The sequence below is a fragment of the Trachypithecus francoisi genome, unplaced genomic scaffold (genome assembly GCF_009764315.1).
Source record: "Trachypithecus francoisi isolate TF-2019V2 unplaced genomic scaffold, Tfra_2.0 Contig01566, whole genome shotgun sequence".
In the NCBI taxonomy this organism is placed as follows: domain Eukaryota; kingdom Metazoa; phylum Chordata; class Mammalia; order Primates; family Cercopithecidae; genus Trachypithecus; species Trachypithecus francoisi.
Window position 1 is genome coordinate 291818 of NW_022681441.1, and position 15636 is coordinate 307453.

General features: G+C 34.4%; 1 protein-coding gene across 1 annotated transcript in view; it reads left to right on the forward strand.

Moving 5' to 3' along the window:
* The first annotated feature begins 22 nt into the window (after positions 1–22).
* MTTP (microsomal triglyceride transfer protein) overlaps positions 23–15636 on the forward strand; it is a 65977-nt gene continuing 50363 nt past the window's right edge. Inside the window, exons 1-3 of the mRNA XM_033178181.1 lie at positions 23–176; positions 7006–7171; positions 11061–11222. Of these exons, the coding sequence (XP_033034072.1) occupies positions 11162–11222 (61 nt within the window). The 5' untranslated portion in view covers positions 23–176; positions 7006–7171; positions 11061–11161. The remainder of the gene's footprint in view (positions 177–7005; positions 7172–11060; positions 11223–15636) is intronic.

The window sequence follows — 15636 nt, forward strand, 5'->3', positions numbered from 1 at the left end:
TCATCGAACTGCGCCAATTTCGAACCCGCAATGGGAGAAAGGGGAGGGGTTTATGCGGGGCGGGTTGTGGAGTTAGGGTTTTGGGAGTGGGAGGTAGTTACAGTGATGTCTGTTTTTTCACGTTCAAGAAGTAAGTGTGTACCTGCAGACGTGTATTTATTCATTCATATATTCTTGTGAGTATTGGATGGAGGAATTAGGATAGTATCACTGTTAAAAATGCAAAACAACGAAGAAAGGCTCGTAATTTGTGTTCAAAATGAAACGCATCTCATGCCTATATTATTTTTAATTTATACAGAAAATTACCATATCACATGATTTTACATAGCTCAAGTGGAAAATTCGAAAAGTGAGTCAGATTCACAGTAGAATGCATTTAAATTTAGAATCTGTAAGGCTTTTTTATGGCTGAAATAAAACAGCCATAGCTTTACTCTTTATTCATTCCTTGAGCTATTTTTCCTATGCTGTTTTGCAGAACATCAGATGACATTTCATTGTTTATAATACTTGACCTTATATAATCTTTTTGCTATATATAGACCATGTCAACTGAGAGAGAAATGAAACACAATCCCATAGATTGTCGTTTTCTATTTAGTTTTTTCCCCTCTACTTCTAATAGGTGATTATTGCAGAATTTGAAGATAAGAATGAGGTTTGCATCTTTGAATAGAAGACTGGCTTCTCATATAGAAATAATTTTGAAGTAAATTATCCTTGATGCTTGAAGGTATTTGAACATGTTTAAAGGCTTCAATGAATAGAAAATTAAATCCAGAATTTGAGGTTCTCTAAAAGAGCCGAAATTTCTTTGACTTCTAGTTACAAAACTAAAGTCAGTCTTGCCATAAGCGCTTAAATTTTACTTGAAACACTATGTCAGCTATAACACTGTTATGAGTCCCTCTTCTGTTTCTTCCTCATCTCAAACCTGAAAGATCTTTGTTAACTAAGCACTAGCAAAAAAATCTGGATCCACTTCTGATCTGTTAGTAGGGCATCTTTTTTCAGCTGCCTCCATATCAGGGCAAAGAGTAGCTGAGGGAGGATTAGTAATTGGATATGTAGCCCTTCACATGTAGGTCATTAAATTCAGGCTGGCAAAGTAATGTGCCAAATCTTTCCACAGCTGTTCAGTTGCTCCTATGGGATCTGTTTTATAAATAATTATACATTTTTTTCAGAGTTATTACCTGGCATCCTTAGATATTTTAAGCAAAGTTTTAAAGCAAAAACAAACAAAAAAGAACAACAAAAAAGCCATATTCTAATAATTAAGTCAATAAATTTTCCTTTTGACATAGACATTTAACTTTGTAGTCACTTGGTGCAAAATTTAAAATGATTCTAGTATTAATCCAAAGTAAGCACCAAAAAAGCACCAGCAAAAAAGTCAATTTAACAAAAAATTGAAACGTAGAAAGTTTAAGAAGGTGAAATAATATGAAACAATATTTTCATTGATTTGTAAAATTTATGTGTTTATTTGACACATGTATCGAGTTCTATACTTTTTGTGTTAGTACTGGTGATACAGAAATGACTAAGTCATTCTCTCTGTCCTTAAGGAATCCTTAATCTAATAGGGGAGCCAGCAGTAAATAAATACAACATTTACTTGAGATGTTTGTACTTTGAAAGAAGCAACTAAATGCTCCTTGAGGCAGAGGACATAATTTTGGAGATTAAATAATTTTGTTTCATCTTGGAAAGTAAGTAGGAATTGTACAGGTGTCAGAAAAGTAAAGAAGTTTAAGATTTGGGAACAGTAAAAGCAAAAAAGCGTGTCATAGTTTTGCACATGACTGAAAAGCTGTGGATAGAATGAGGAAGAAGGAGGAGATAAAAACCCTAAGGGCTTCTCTAACTTGGACAACTGTAGCATTGCAGTAACATTACCAGGGTCATTTAGGGAATACTGGAAGAAAAATAGGTTTTGAAAAAATAGTTTTGTTTTAAAATAGTAGATTCTGGGGAGTCTGCAGGACATCTGAGTAGCAACAGATTTTTAAAAGAATGAGCACATACTTGTAGTTTAAGCCAATATAAGAGGTTGAACTCAAAGAGATAATACTCCGTGGGTTACAAATGCATACTATCGGCCGGGCGCGGTGGCTCAAGCCTGTAATCCCAGCACTTTGGGAGGCCGAGACGGGCGGATCATGAGGTCAGGAGATCGAGACCATCCTGGCTAACACAGTGAAACCCCGTCTCTACTAAAAATACAAAAAAACTAGCCGGGCGAGGTGGCGGGCGCCTGTAGTCCCAGCTACTCGGGAGGCTGAGGCAGGAGAATGGCGTAAACCCGGGAGGCGGAGCGTGCAGTGAGCTGAGATCCGGCCACTGCACTCCAGTCCGGGCAACAGAGCGAGACTCCGCCTCAAAAAAAAAAAAAAAAAAAAAAACAAATGCATACTATCTACGGGGACTGGAAGGTAGCAAATGAGAGAAGCATCTGGAAGCAAAGTATTACAAAACTGAGAGTGCATTTCCTCTTTAATCAGGGTACAAGTTCCAAGAGAGAATATGAGCCTAATGCACCAGAATATGAGCCTAATGGCATCATTTTTTAAAGAACAGCCGTAAATATGAAATCTGGTTTTAAAGTGTTGGCAGTTATGTAGTTTGTTTTAAAATACTGAGCAGACTAAATAAAATATGTCTGTGGGCCATATTCAGACAATTGACAACCACTTTGTTAAATTGGACCCTAGTCTGCAGAATAAGAAGGAGGCCACAGATAGAACTGGAACTTTAGAACATAAAAATACAGTAATAACTATGATTATGAACCCCTCCATAACTTTGATTTCAAAATATTGGGCAATCATTACAAATTTCATTATTTTAAGCTTAATTCTGATTTTAAGTCTTAGGATACTCTTCAGCAAGTTGGGAGTGAGGAGATGTGGAAATAGAATAACACTTGTGAGTACTTTAATTTCAGTCTAGGAAAGCCAAAAAGAAACCCATTTTTCTTTTTTTTTTTTTTTTTTTTTTTTTTTATTATACTTTAAGTTCTAGGGTACATGTGCATGACGTTTATATCATGTATAACTCCCCAATGCAATCCCTCCCTCCTCCCCCCTCCCCATGATAGGCCCCAGTGTGTGATGTTCCCCTTCCGGAGTCCAAGTGATCTCATTGTTCAGTTCCCACCTATGAGTGAGAACATGCGGTGTTTGGTTTTCTCTTCTTGTGATAGTTTGCTAAGAATGATGGTTTCCAGCTGCATCCATGTCCCTACAAAGGATGCAAACTCATCCTTTTTTATGGCTGCATAGTATTCCATGGTGTATATGTGCCACATTTTCTTAATCCAGTCTGTCACAGATGGACATTTGAAGAAACCCATTTTTAAACATGACTTGAAAGGTAGCTAAAAGGAAGAATCGACCAGTCATCTATAATCATTTCAACTTGCATTTCGACTGACTCCAAAAATACAGAAAAAAAGTTTAAAATGTATTTGTACATTTACATATACATACATATTACTCGTATCCTCCCAAGTAATACATGAATACTGAAGACTCTGGGAAGATGATTAGAGAGGCAGTGTAGTCTGTGAACCTCCTGAATCTCCTCATAAAAACAGGTAAAGCATCTAGGATAGACAATAACAATCCCAGAAGATAGCTATAACATAACTAGGTGAAAAGGAATCCCTACAAACCTCAAAATGTGAACAGGAAGGAGCAAACCCAACTTAATATCGGCAACTGTGTAGGAGGGAGTGGTGGGAAAACAACAGATCGTCTGAAGACCCTCAGAATGGGAAGGCCCGGAAACTGCCAAACAAATAATCACTAAAAAACAAAGGAAACCAATGTGAGGTCGGCGGCAAAACTGGCAGGTTGTTCATCTGACTCTAAGCTCAGCTAAGTGTGAAGGCATGAGCAGAGGGTCTGAAGCTGCTGGAGGGACGTGAGGCCTGTGAAGTCTCGAAACCAACAAACTGGATCTCCATTCTTGAACATAGCCCAACACTAAGGAGAAACTGCTGAAAGTTGAATCCAAATTGAACAGAACAGAGACAATAGCGGCCAAGAAAAAAGCAGATGCAGATAAAAGTGGGAGAATAGAGAGGAGACAGATCTCAGAAAATATAAAGACACGTGTATCATTTTATGAAATGCTAGAAAAGGTACCTCTAGAGCCATGAAACTGGAAAAGCTCTTCTACCCAATCCTCCCTCTTAAAAATACAGCATAACTTAATTAGCCTAAAAATGCACCACAGAAAAGGATCGTGGTCAAATTTCATTTAAAGTTGCTATAATAGAAAAGAGAATATGAAGCAAAAAAAAAAAAAAAGGTAGATGAAAACTATAATACAATATTTCAAAACAGCAAATTTTAAATAATAGAAAATATTGAAGAACAACATAAAAATGAAAATGATTCAAAAATGAATATTTGAAGATGAATAACAGAACTCAGAAAATAAGAAATATAGAAAGCACACCCATATATTCACCATTATATTGGAAGTTCTAACCAGTGAAATAAGATTTAAAAATAAAATAAAAGGAAGAAATAAAACCATTTATAGATGACATTAATATCTATCTAGAAAATCCAAAAATGTACTAAAAAAGACCTTCACTAAACTAATAAGCAATTATAGTAAGGCCTTGTGATATAAGGTTAACATGCAGAAGTCAATTGCCTTCCTATACAGCAGCAGGGCAGAAATGGAACTTGAAATTAAAAAGCAACAACCCCTCCAAAATGAAATAGGTATAAATCTAACAAAATTTGAACAGAATCTACATGAAGAAGTTGCGAAACTGATGAAAAAAGTCAAAGAAGATCTGAATAAATGGAGAGAGATGTATTCATAGATTGAAAGACTTGATGCTGTAAAAAGGAGCCACTCTTGGTGTCCAGATCTTGGTTTCTAGTACAGTTCTTCAATAAAGGAAACCAGGGATTCTTGGAGAAGTGACTGATTCTAAGATTGGAGTAAAAATGTACAAGATGAGCTGGGAGCATCTTGCAGTGCCAGATAATAAGGAGATGCTAAAAACCAAAACCAGAATCAGAACCCAAGCAAAACACATTTATGGGTATGTCAAAGGAACACGGGGCCAACTGAAGAAACTCCCCAGTGGCTAAAGATAGAACAATTGTAGCAACAAAGAACAGTTTGACTACAACCTAAAGTATAAATTAAATATCCACAAGTCCTTATTGATATAGTGATTAAATAAATCAATGGGAAATTAAAGACAAATTTCCCATGCAGAGGAATTCAAATAATTTATGTAGCTACTCCACCCTCAAGGAGGAGGAACATAACTCCCAACCCCGTAAGTGTGGGATGTACATAGCACTTCCTTACAAAGAGCTCAGTATGAAAAAAAGGGAGAAAAAAAATTAACTTTACAATGGAGAAATCTGACAACACTGCTCAGCCAGATGATCAAAGTCAATGTAAATAGAGATAAATCATGTTGATATTATGTACCTCTGATGTAATGTGGTATCAAGAAAATGACACTTTACCTCTGTGGTCTTCCTCCTCCAAACTTACAACTTTAGTCAAATCATGAGAAAAATATCACAAAAATTCACTAGAGGAGTATCTTACAAAATATCTGCCCAGTTCTCCTCAGAGCTATTACAGCCAAGAGGAGCCTAAAGATACATGAGAACTAAATGTGATGTACCCTGGATGGAACAGAAAAAAAGAATTAGGTAAAAACAAAGGTAATCTAATAAAGTATGAATTTTAGTTAATAATATATTAATATTGGTTTATTAATAATAAATCAACTACACTAATGTAAGATATTAACAGTAGAAATAACTGTGCAGGCTGTATGGGAAATCTTTGTATTATTTTAGCAATTTTTCTGTAAATCTAAACTGTTATAAACAATAAAATGTATTTTAAAGTAACATATACATTATAGAATGTGAGAAAATATAACGGCAAAAAAAAAATGCAAACACAAACTATATTCCATCTCTCAGAGATAATAATTATTAAGGTGCTCAGTGAATATTGTTCTAATCCTTTTCTGTGCTAACATGTAGGTATATTGTTTAAACAAGAAATCTCAAACCATATCTACATCTGCTGTTTAACAGACTGTTTACTTACTAAGATATGGTAAATATACCATATTTACATGTTTGCATATTTACATATACCATATTATACAAAATATATGCTTATATAGTATTATTTTAAAATGGCTTAGTGGAATTCTGCTGAATTGATACACATAATTTATTGAACTAATTTTTGTACTTAAACATTTTGGTATCCAAATTTTCACTATACCACAAAGGTCTTTGTGGTAACATTTTTAATGTGATTTTTGTGCACTTTATGCTCAACCCCACAAGACACTTATTAAGAGCTAGTGTGTTTCTCCACCGTACTTTCTTTGCTCTTCATCCCTTCTTGCATCTCAGATTTTATCTGGGGTCAATTTTTTTTCTAATTGAAGCAGATTTTTAAAGATATCATTTGGAGGGGTCCTTTAGTTGTAAATTTTCAGTTTTAATTTCTCTGGAAAATCTCTATTTCAAGTTTATACTCAAAAGACATATTTACAGAATATATATAGAATACTAAATTCACAATTATTTTCTCTCAGCACATTGAAGACAACATTCTAATGTCTCCTTGTTTTCATTGATACTGTTAATAATTTAGTAGTTGTCTGCTGCTTTTTCTCCTTGAAAATAATCTATCCTCTCTATCTGGTTCCTTTAAATATCTTCTCTCTCTCTTTGATATTCTGCAGTTTAATTATGATGTGTCTACTTGTGTGTATGTGTGTATTAAAAATTATCCTGCTTAAGATTTATTGAGCCTCATGAATCTGTGGATTGGTGTCTGTGATAGGCAGACAGTGGCACCCCAAAGATGTTAAATGTCTTAATCTCCAGAACCTGTGATATTCTAAGTTAAGGTTGTAGATGAAATCAAAGTTCCCAATCCGCAGACCTCAGGGTAAAAAGATTATCCTGGATTATTTAGGCAGGCCCAGTATAATCACAAGGATTCATAAAATGGAAGAGGGAGACAGAAGAGATGGTCAGAGTGACGTGAACTAAAAAGGATTCAGCTTACTCTTGCTGGTTTTGTAAATGGAAGAAGAGACCATGAGTCAAGGAATGCAGGTAGCTTCTAGAAGCTAGAAAAGGTAAGGAAACAAATACTCCCCTAAAGCCTCCAGAAAGGGATACACCTGCCAATGCTTTCATTTTATCCCAGTGACCCCAGTGTTAGACTTCTGACTTCCAAGAGTATAAGACAATAAATTTGCATTTTAAACCACTAAATTTTGTGGTAATTTGTTATGGTAGCTATGGAGAACTGATACAGTGCCTTTCAATAGTTCTTGGAAATTCTTCAATATATTCCCCAAATATTGCCTTTGCCCCACTCACTCTATCCTCTATATCTCTTGATCTCTCTTTAACATTTTTTTATTTTCTTATTTGGATAATTATTTAAAACAATTGACTTCTGGTTCCACTTCAAATAAATTCGTATTTTTATACCTATATATTAAGAATCATTTCATAAATGTAATTGTTGCATTGCATATACTTTAAAAGGAAAATTGCATTTATGCTAGGATATAATTTAAGTTTTTAAATTTCTTTTTTTTGAATGTTCAATACATTTATTCTGATCAAAATTAAAATCTTATTGTATTTACAGTAGTCTACTAAAAGAGTTTCCATCAATTCTCTCCTTTAAATGCTAGCAATTCAGTTTTGTGTGGTCAAAGATAATTTAGAATCCTTTTATGGTAACTGATATGATACAAAGGCTTTTTTTGGTTGTCAAATTTATATGCGTGTATATATGTATGGGGGCATAAAATTTGGTTAATGACTCTATTTTGGAAAAATGAATGTTCTTTTTAGATTCTTAGATTCCCAGTGTTTCAAACCAGCTTTGCTTTTGATAAGGAATTCAATGAATCTTTATTTTCTTATAGAGAATTCTTTAAACAATACCTTTCAAAATAATGTATGTATTCCTATATAATTTTGCCTTGGAATAAAAAAAAGTCACCACATTAAGAATATTTTTAACTTAAGAAATTTTTTCAAGATTCTTTCAAAATGCTAACTCTCTCATTGATTTGAAAATACTTTTAGATTTAAACTGTTATGACCATGTAGGGATAACTTAAAGTGTCCTTCTAAATTTTTTTTTCATTAATGTCATGCTTCTTTCTAAGAACAAAGTGTTTCAATGTTGTAAACAGATTTTTTTTTTTTCACATACCTTTCATGCATCCTGACTTTCTATATCCAGTAGGGTAATACATTTCCTTCCAACCTTTAGTGTGGTGAAGTTCATTTGTCTTCTAATCTAAGAAAATACGTTAACTCCTGACAACCTCTGACACTCAACAGAAACACAACTGTACTTTGGAATTAATCATCCATCTTTATTTCATAGTCTCCTTATTTATCAATGTAAATGGAAGTATAGCAAATATTTCACAGTGTCATGTACTACCAAAGGAATTTCATTGCAATAGCATTGTTTTAAAATGTATCATTTGATTTTAATTTAACTATCATAGATCAACTTTTACCCCTGTATGTTCAGCCTGAATGTCTAACCACAAATTCACAAAAATCAAGGGCTCTGTTAGTTTTCATACAAAATTGTGATGACTTATTATAAAAACAGTCCCAATTAATAATTGCATGTCATCTGTAAGAAATCAATTTTTTTCTCACTTCCCACCCCTAATGTTTTCTAAGCAAACAGGAATACTTGGGTCTAGGTTTCAAGGTTTATTTTTCTATAGTCCTAAAATCACTTCAGTAAATTAATCTGAGATTCATTTATCTAATATGTCAAATGACTGTTGTAAGGATTACTATAAAAATGTAAGGTGATTAACAGTATGTAATTGTTCCATAGATGGCAGCTCTTGTTTTTTTTACTGTGCTTTGCTTCACATGTTATGTAAAATAGCTGGTGAGTTTTAGGAGATAGTGCTCACATACTTGCACAGTGTTTGCTGTGCTTAATCAACAGAGTAACAGAAGAGAATACTTCTTCGATACACAGAGTTCACTGAATTTGGAGAGGCTTTGGCATTCTTATTTCATCTGTAATGAAACGATCTCAAGAAGTCTTTTCTAAATTGTCCTTATAAAAAGAAAATGTTGTAAGTTTATATTTTATAAAAGGATGATGTTATTTATAACCAGCAGAAGCAGCCTTATTTGAACATCTTATGTTGAAATGACTACTTAAAACAGTGACTCATTGGAGTTTTCTAGTGGAAATCAAATGCTCAAATGAAACAGAATTTACTTTGTTAGGCAATAGTGATATATCTTTTATTGGTTGGACTCTGGAAAACACTTGACAACGAATAGTACTTTACCCGAAGGACAAGTATCACGCACCACATAGTCTAACCACAAACATTAAAGGTCTTGCAACTGTGAGCCTCAAATGAAAATATGTAAGGACAGTTCTCATACAATCAAATATGATACAAACTAGCTTTTAATTTAAATAAATATGTAAATAAAGTTCAAGTGATTATAATGGCTTTATATCCCTATGTATGTATTACAGAAATTTTGGCAAACTGTAGAAATCTATTCAAATAGAAAGTAAAGCACTTTCACATTGCCTTATATTCATAATCCCTATTATTCATAAAAACTTACATTTCTTTCACAAAGCTACTTTTCTGTTTAACTCCAGGAAAACTTCGTATTTATAACTTGAAGGTGATATTTCCAATCAAACTATTTTTGCTTGCTACTATAGCTATATTTTTTATACAAAATTGTGATAGCAGGTGAAATTCTATTATCAATAGAAGAACAATTTTCATATTTTGATCTTTATATAAAGATATTATTCAAGAGGAAATATGCTTAACTTCGTAGATTTTAAAATTTTAAATTTCATCGTGCCCCTATCATGTCTACTATCTTTTACCTAGATTGTCTGGAAGATTTAATCTCAAGGTTAGGGTTTGAGAAAAGGGTTTTGAGAGTGACCAGGATAGACTTAAGAATTCATTTTATATGAAAATATGGCCATAAATATTTTAAAATACATTCAGATAGCCCTTCACTAGCACATTTTTCCCTACTTTGCCAAAACATTCCCACATACTGCCTAAGCCACCTCATTTTAGTAGATTTTGTTCATAGCAGGTCTCTCTCATAGGAGTTTCCAGGGACAAGGATTGGTTCAGTTAGTATGGCCTCAGCCATACTAGGGTATTTACTTTAATTCTACAGAAGTTTTCTAATTAATATTCTGTAGCAAAAGAACTAAGAGCTGGAATTCCCCCTCTTAATCTCTTCCTAGAAATGGGATTCAGAAAGGACAGGACTGCATCCAACCAGTTGGGGGACTCAGACAAATGTGTCTTGTCACAGACACAAATAGAGGTCTACTATGAAATACTCAATCGGCTTGCTAGTGTGCTAATGACAAACAATGCTGATTTGCTCAGACCTCATACAGTTTCACACATAAGGATGATCATCTGTGTTTCATGAAAGTTCTATCTACTTTAACATTATTTTGAAGTGATTGGTGGTGGTATGACTTAACAGTTTAAATATAAATCCTAAAATTCAGTGTGAATTTTTTATAATAGCATACAAATAGTATAAAAATTCAAAGATATCCATACAAGAAATATTAAAATTTGGTTAGGTTTAGCTGAGTTTGAGAATCCTTACTACCCTCCCACATAGTATTGTAATGTGAATATAGGCAGTTACTGTAACAGGCATAGTGATGGTTATAGATTAAGCAGAAAGTATCACCACCAGTTTTTTTCTTGGAATGTCCCTCAGTGTCTCTGCATTTATAGGATGGTATACTGGTTTGGTTTAGCTCTCAAAACTGAAAACATTTAAACTTTCCTCCTTGGGTAAAAAAAATTAAAAAGAGTGAGAGACTGAAAACTGCAGCCCACCTACGTTTAATCATTAATAGTGAGCCCTTCAGTGAACTTAGGTCCTGGTTTTGGAGTTTGGAGTCTGACCTTTCCCCAAAGATAAACATGATTGTTGCAGGTTCTGAAGAGGGTCACTCCCTCACTGGCTGCCATTGAAAAAGTCCACTTCTCAGTGACTCCTAGCTGGGCACTGGATGCAGTTGAGGGTCGCTGGTCAATATGATTCTCCTTGCTGTGCTTTTTCTCTGCTTCATTTCGTCATATTCAGCTTCTGTTAAAGGTAAGTTTATGTTGCCTTTTGCTAAACTTTAATTTCAATCTTTGGGGTGGGAGGCGGATACGTGCGTGTGTGTGTGTTTGTATGAGTGAACAGTGAAAGAGTTTCTAACTAAAGTATCTTCAAAACCATGTAACTTTGGAATGTTTGTGAAAGCATGGTTGAATTGAAATGAAAACCAAATTCAAATCCCTATAAACATTAAGAAAACAGAGATTTCTTTTAGGTTCAGTTCCTCAGACCAGTGTGTTCTTGCTTTAATTTCTCATTCATGGTCTGTTTTTAAAAGAAGATAAAAAGATACCCGCTATTGTTATCTGCTGCTGTTGGTCACACTGAATGCAGCTCCTTCACTTGAATTGTAAATGAGGATTTTTTTTTTAAACCCAGTTCTTAAATTTTCTTCTAGTTGCTTAGCAATGTGACCTCAAGAAGAATTAGACCCAATGAAAAAGGCATTTGATTTGCCAAAGAATTATGAATGAAATGGCACAACATGTATTTAATTCTGTTACAATTCAAAAAAGATAGAATTCATAGTGAATTAAAGAAAATTAAATTTCCTGATACAGATTTAAGAAATAAAAGATTATCTTTGGAAAAATAATGTTGCTGCTTACAGTTTCTATTTTAAGAGGAAATTAATTTTAAAAATACGTATGCATTAATGCCATTGAAAAGGTAAGAGATAAAACAAACATTTTATGAGCAATGGTTTCATAAAACTGTTGTGAAATGTATTAATATAGAATCTTGTTTCAAATCAGCTAGATTATAAATACCAGATTTCCAAATGCTGCATTATATACAATGAATACTTTTTCATTTCTTAAGAAGATACATTGTTAAAACCAATTGGTCAAACAGCTTAGCATTATAGGGACCAATTTTAAAACCATGTACTCTAAGTAAATGATAGAAAACAATTCACTTATAAACTTCTAAAACCTGTTAGGGATAAATGTAGCTTTTGATATTAAAGTAAAGTTTGCCTCAGGACTTTTGTTTAGAAAATTTCTACATGAGGAAAAAAACCTAATCTTCATTATTGGAGCAATAGAGGGCTAAATTTAAACCAATTCACCTAAGCAAATCACACTGTAGGTTCTTGAACTAAAGAAAATATTTTCACCAATCTCTAAATGTTTACTATTTAAACATACAGTTCTTACTTGGACAAAAGAAAATTTTTAATGAGAAAAAGATTTATAAATTATATCTGACTGAGAGTTGTTATATAGAGAACTTACTATTTTGTCTGCCAGATAAACTGTTGAGCAGTCAAAATATGTGTGATTTAAATACCATAGTATCAAACCTAATACCATAAGTATTTTGAGAAAAATAATTGAGACGTGGTACTTATTATGAGCTTCTCCTCTTTTCCCATTTTATAAACTAGGAAATTGGGTGACCTCATGTTTTCAAATGTACTTATAAAAGATTTAAATATACACATACACTAGACAATGACTATTGGGAAACAGCATAAATGAGAAAATGTGGTTTAGAATATCATAGGTAGCTGTAGCTACAGTTTATTGTGTACAAGCTTAGTAGTAAATCTAGATTTTTAAAGCTTGAAACATATAATTTAGGGGCCACTTTTGAGAAAAGATTACAAAAATATCTTACTATTGCAAAGGTTGCTCAAAAAGAATTGGCATGTGGATACATTGCTAGGGTCCTCTTCTGCAGTCTTTGGAAGGATCCTGGGCAAGAGAGCTTAAGCTTCATTAGCATCATGGTACGTTGCTTATGCTGATTTCATAAATTTAAAGTGCTTGACTTGAGAGCTTCTTTACCTAGATGGAATAACTTTTTGCATTATGGTACCATGATTTAATTATAGATTCTTTCCCTTTTAACGACTGACATTAGTTAGCAAACAACTCGTGAAGAGTTTACCTTAAAATCAGTCCATTTAAAATTTGGGGATCCCATGCCTCATTGCCTCAAAACTCATCTCTAAATTACCAATGCAACTTTGGTAAATCCTCAGATCTGGGGGGATGTTGAGGGAAGATTAGAATCTAAAGAAAATTGAGGCTGGGTGTGGTGGCTCATGCCTATAATCCCAGCACTTTGGGAGGCAAAGGTGGGTGGATCACCTGAGGTTGGGAGTTTGAGACCAGCCTGACCAACATAGAGAAACCCTGTCTCTACTAAACATACAAAATTAGCCAGGCATAGGAGTGCATGCCTGTAATCCCAACTACTCAGGAGGCTGAGGCAGAAGGATCACTTGAACCTGGGAGGTGGAGGTTGCAGTGAGTCGAGATCACGCCATTGCACTCCAGCCTGGGCAACAAGAGCAAAACTCTGTTTCAACAAAAAAGAAAGAAAGAAAGAGAGAAAGAAAGAGAGAAAGGAAAGGAAAGGAAAGGAAAGGAAAGGAAAGGAAAGGAAAGGGAAAAGAAAAGAAAGAAAGAAAGAAAGAAAGAAAGAAAGAAAGAGGGAGAGGGAGGGAGGGAGGGAGGGAAAGAAAGAAAGAAAGAGAGAGAGAGAAAGAAAGAAAGAAAGAAGGAAGGAAGGAAAATTGAATGGCAGATTGGAATCTGAAGAGGCTGTTAGGATTAGGATACAAGAGCACATCTATATGATTTGCTGTGTGAACTTTCTAAAGACTTAAGTTTTCCCTACTTTTTCTTAGTTATACTTTGTAATGATTGGACTATTTTCAGTGCATTCTCTGGGTTTTCCTTATAAAGTATTTTTACCTATTTAATTTTGTCATCTTTAAACCTGTACACTTCCTTCATTTCCAGTCTTTCTCTCAATCCCTCACCCCACCCTTACTTTTTAGTCAATTTTTATTAATCATCTTCCAGTTCTTTTTTGTTCTTACCTTTCATCCTCCTTTTTAACTTCTGACCCTTTAGTTTTCTGTTGGGTTCATAAATGCCATTACCTATCACCCTTATCATCATTGTACATCTCTTCAAACCTCACCATTAACTTATGTTTGCTTTATCTTCTTGACTAAGCCAATTATCAGTTATTGTACTCATATAAATCTGACAGAGGAGTATGTAAAAAATATTTCTTGAAGATTCAAAACTAACAGTTTTGTTGCTTTTAAGTCACTTAAAAATTCTAAATGCACTTGAAGGGCAAATTAAAGAGGTTCTGACTTTTTTTGGCTAATACTAATTTCTTTTTTGGTTTTATCTAACAACAGTTATCAAAAATATTATTATACATACTCTGAAGAGCAATATCCTACAAAAGGAATTAAGTCAACAATATAAATTGGACATGCCCCAATGCCCAGTGTTGCCAGAACTCTGCAAAACATAAACAGAGAAATACTTACCAAAAAGGAAAGTATAAGAGGGATAACACTCTCCATTTTAGGAGAGTTGAACCATTTTAGGCTTTTTCTCCTGTTGAAAGAGGTAAGAAATAGTTTGGAGGAATAAAAGGCCCATTCTTTCCTGTGCTTTATCATTTCCAAGTCATAGTCAAAAATTGATTTATTATATGGCCGGTAAAGTGAGGTAAGAAAAAAGGTGAATAACATAATAGTTTGGAAAACTTTGGAATTTAAGAAAGGTTATCTTCCTACAAATATTTCATAGTTATTTTAACCAGAAGACATCTTAATAAAGTCCACAAAACTTGGATTTTGGTAAATTTAGACTTCAAATCTGCATTATATTTGCTATGTTGGGTTGAACTTGCAGTCAGCTTCTATCTGGTGTCACACAATGCTTACTTTTAAGAATTGCTCTGAGGATTAGATAAGACAACATGTATTTCCTTTATGCCGTATATGGAATTTGATAGGTGTCATAAAAAGAAGGCCTCCTGACCAAAATATTTTTCCTAACCAGAAAGCCAGTATTTGAACCTGCTATAGAGTCCCCAATTAAAATGCAGAAGAGATAGAGATAAGAGGGAATCCCAGCCTTCATCCCCTTCAAGGTTTTTCCTGACTCTCTTTGCCTTCTGTATCTCACACCTCAGTTTCTGCCTGACTTGGTGCTTGGACACAGTTTGGTTTTGTGTATACACATTTAGATCCTTTCATACTTCCTTCTTCTGCCTCTTCTTGATTCCTATGAAAATCCTTGTCCCTTTTCTTTGAAGGTTTGACAGATTATGTGACTTCACTACCCAAAACTCTATGACAGCGTCCCACCTCACTCAAACTCCCCAAATCTTCCTGCCATCCATAGGTACCTCCTTGGCCTCATCTCCTTCACTGTGTCTTTTACTTACTGATTTTCCAGCTCTTTGGTCTCCCTGCTGTTTGCTCTTCCTTCATTACACCTGCAGGAGCCCTCCTTGGGGCCTTTGCACTTGCTATTTCCTCTGTGAGGGGAAGGAGTAGAAAGGATAGGAGTTGGGGGAGGGGGGTGCCCTTCCCACAGATATCCATGTGGCTCACCGAAAACCTTTGTCCAAAATGTCA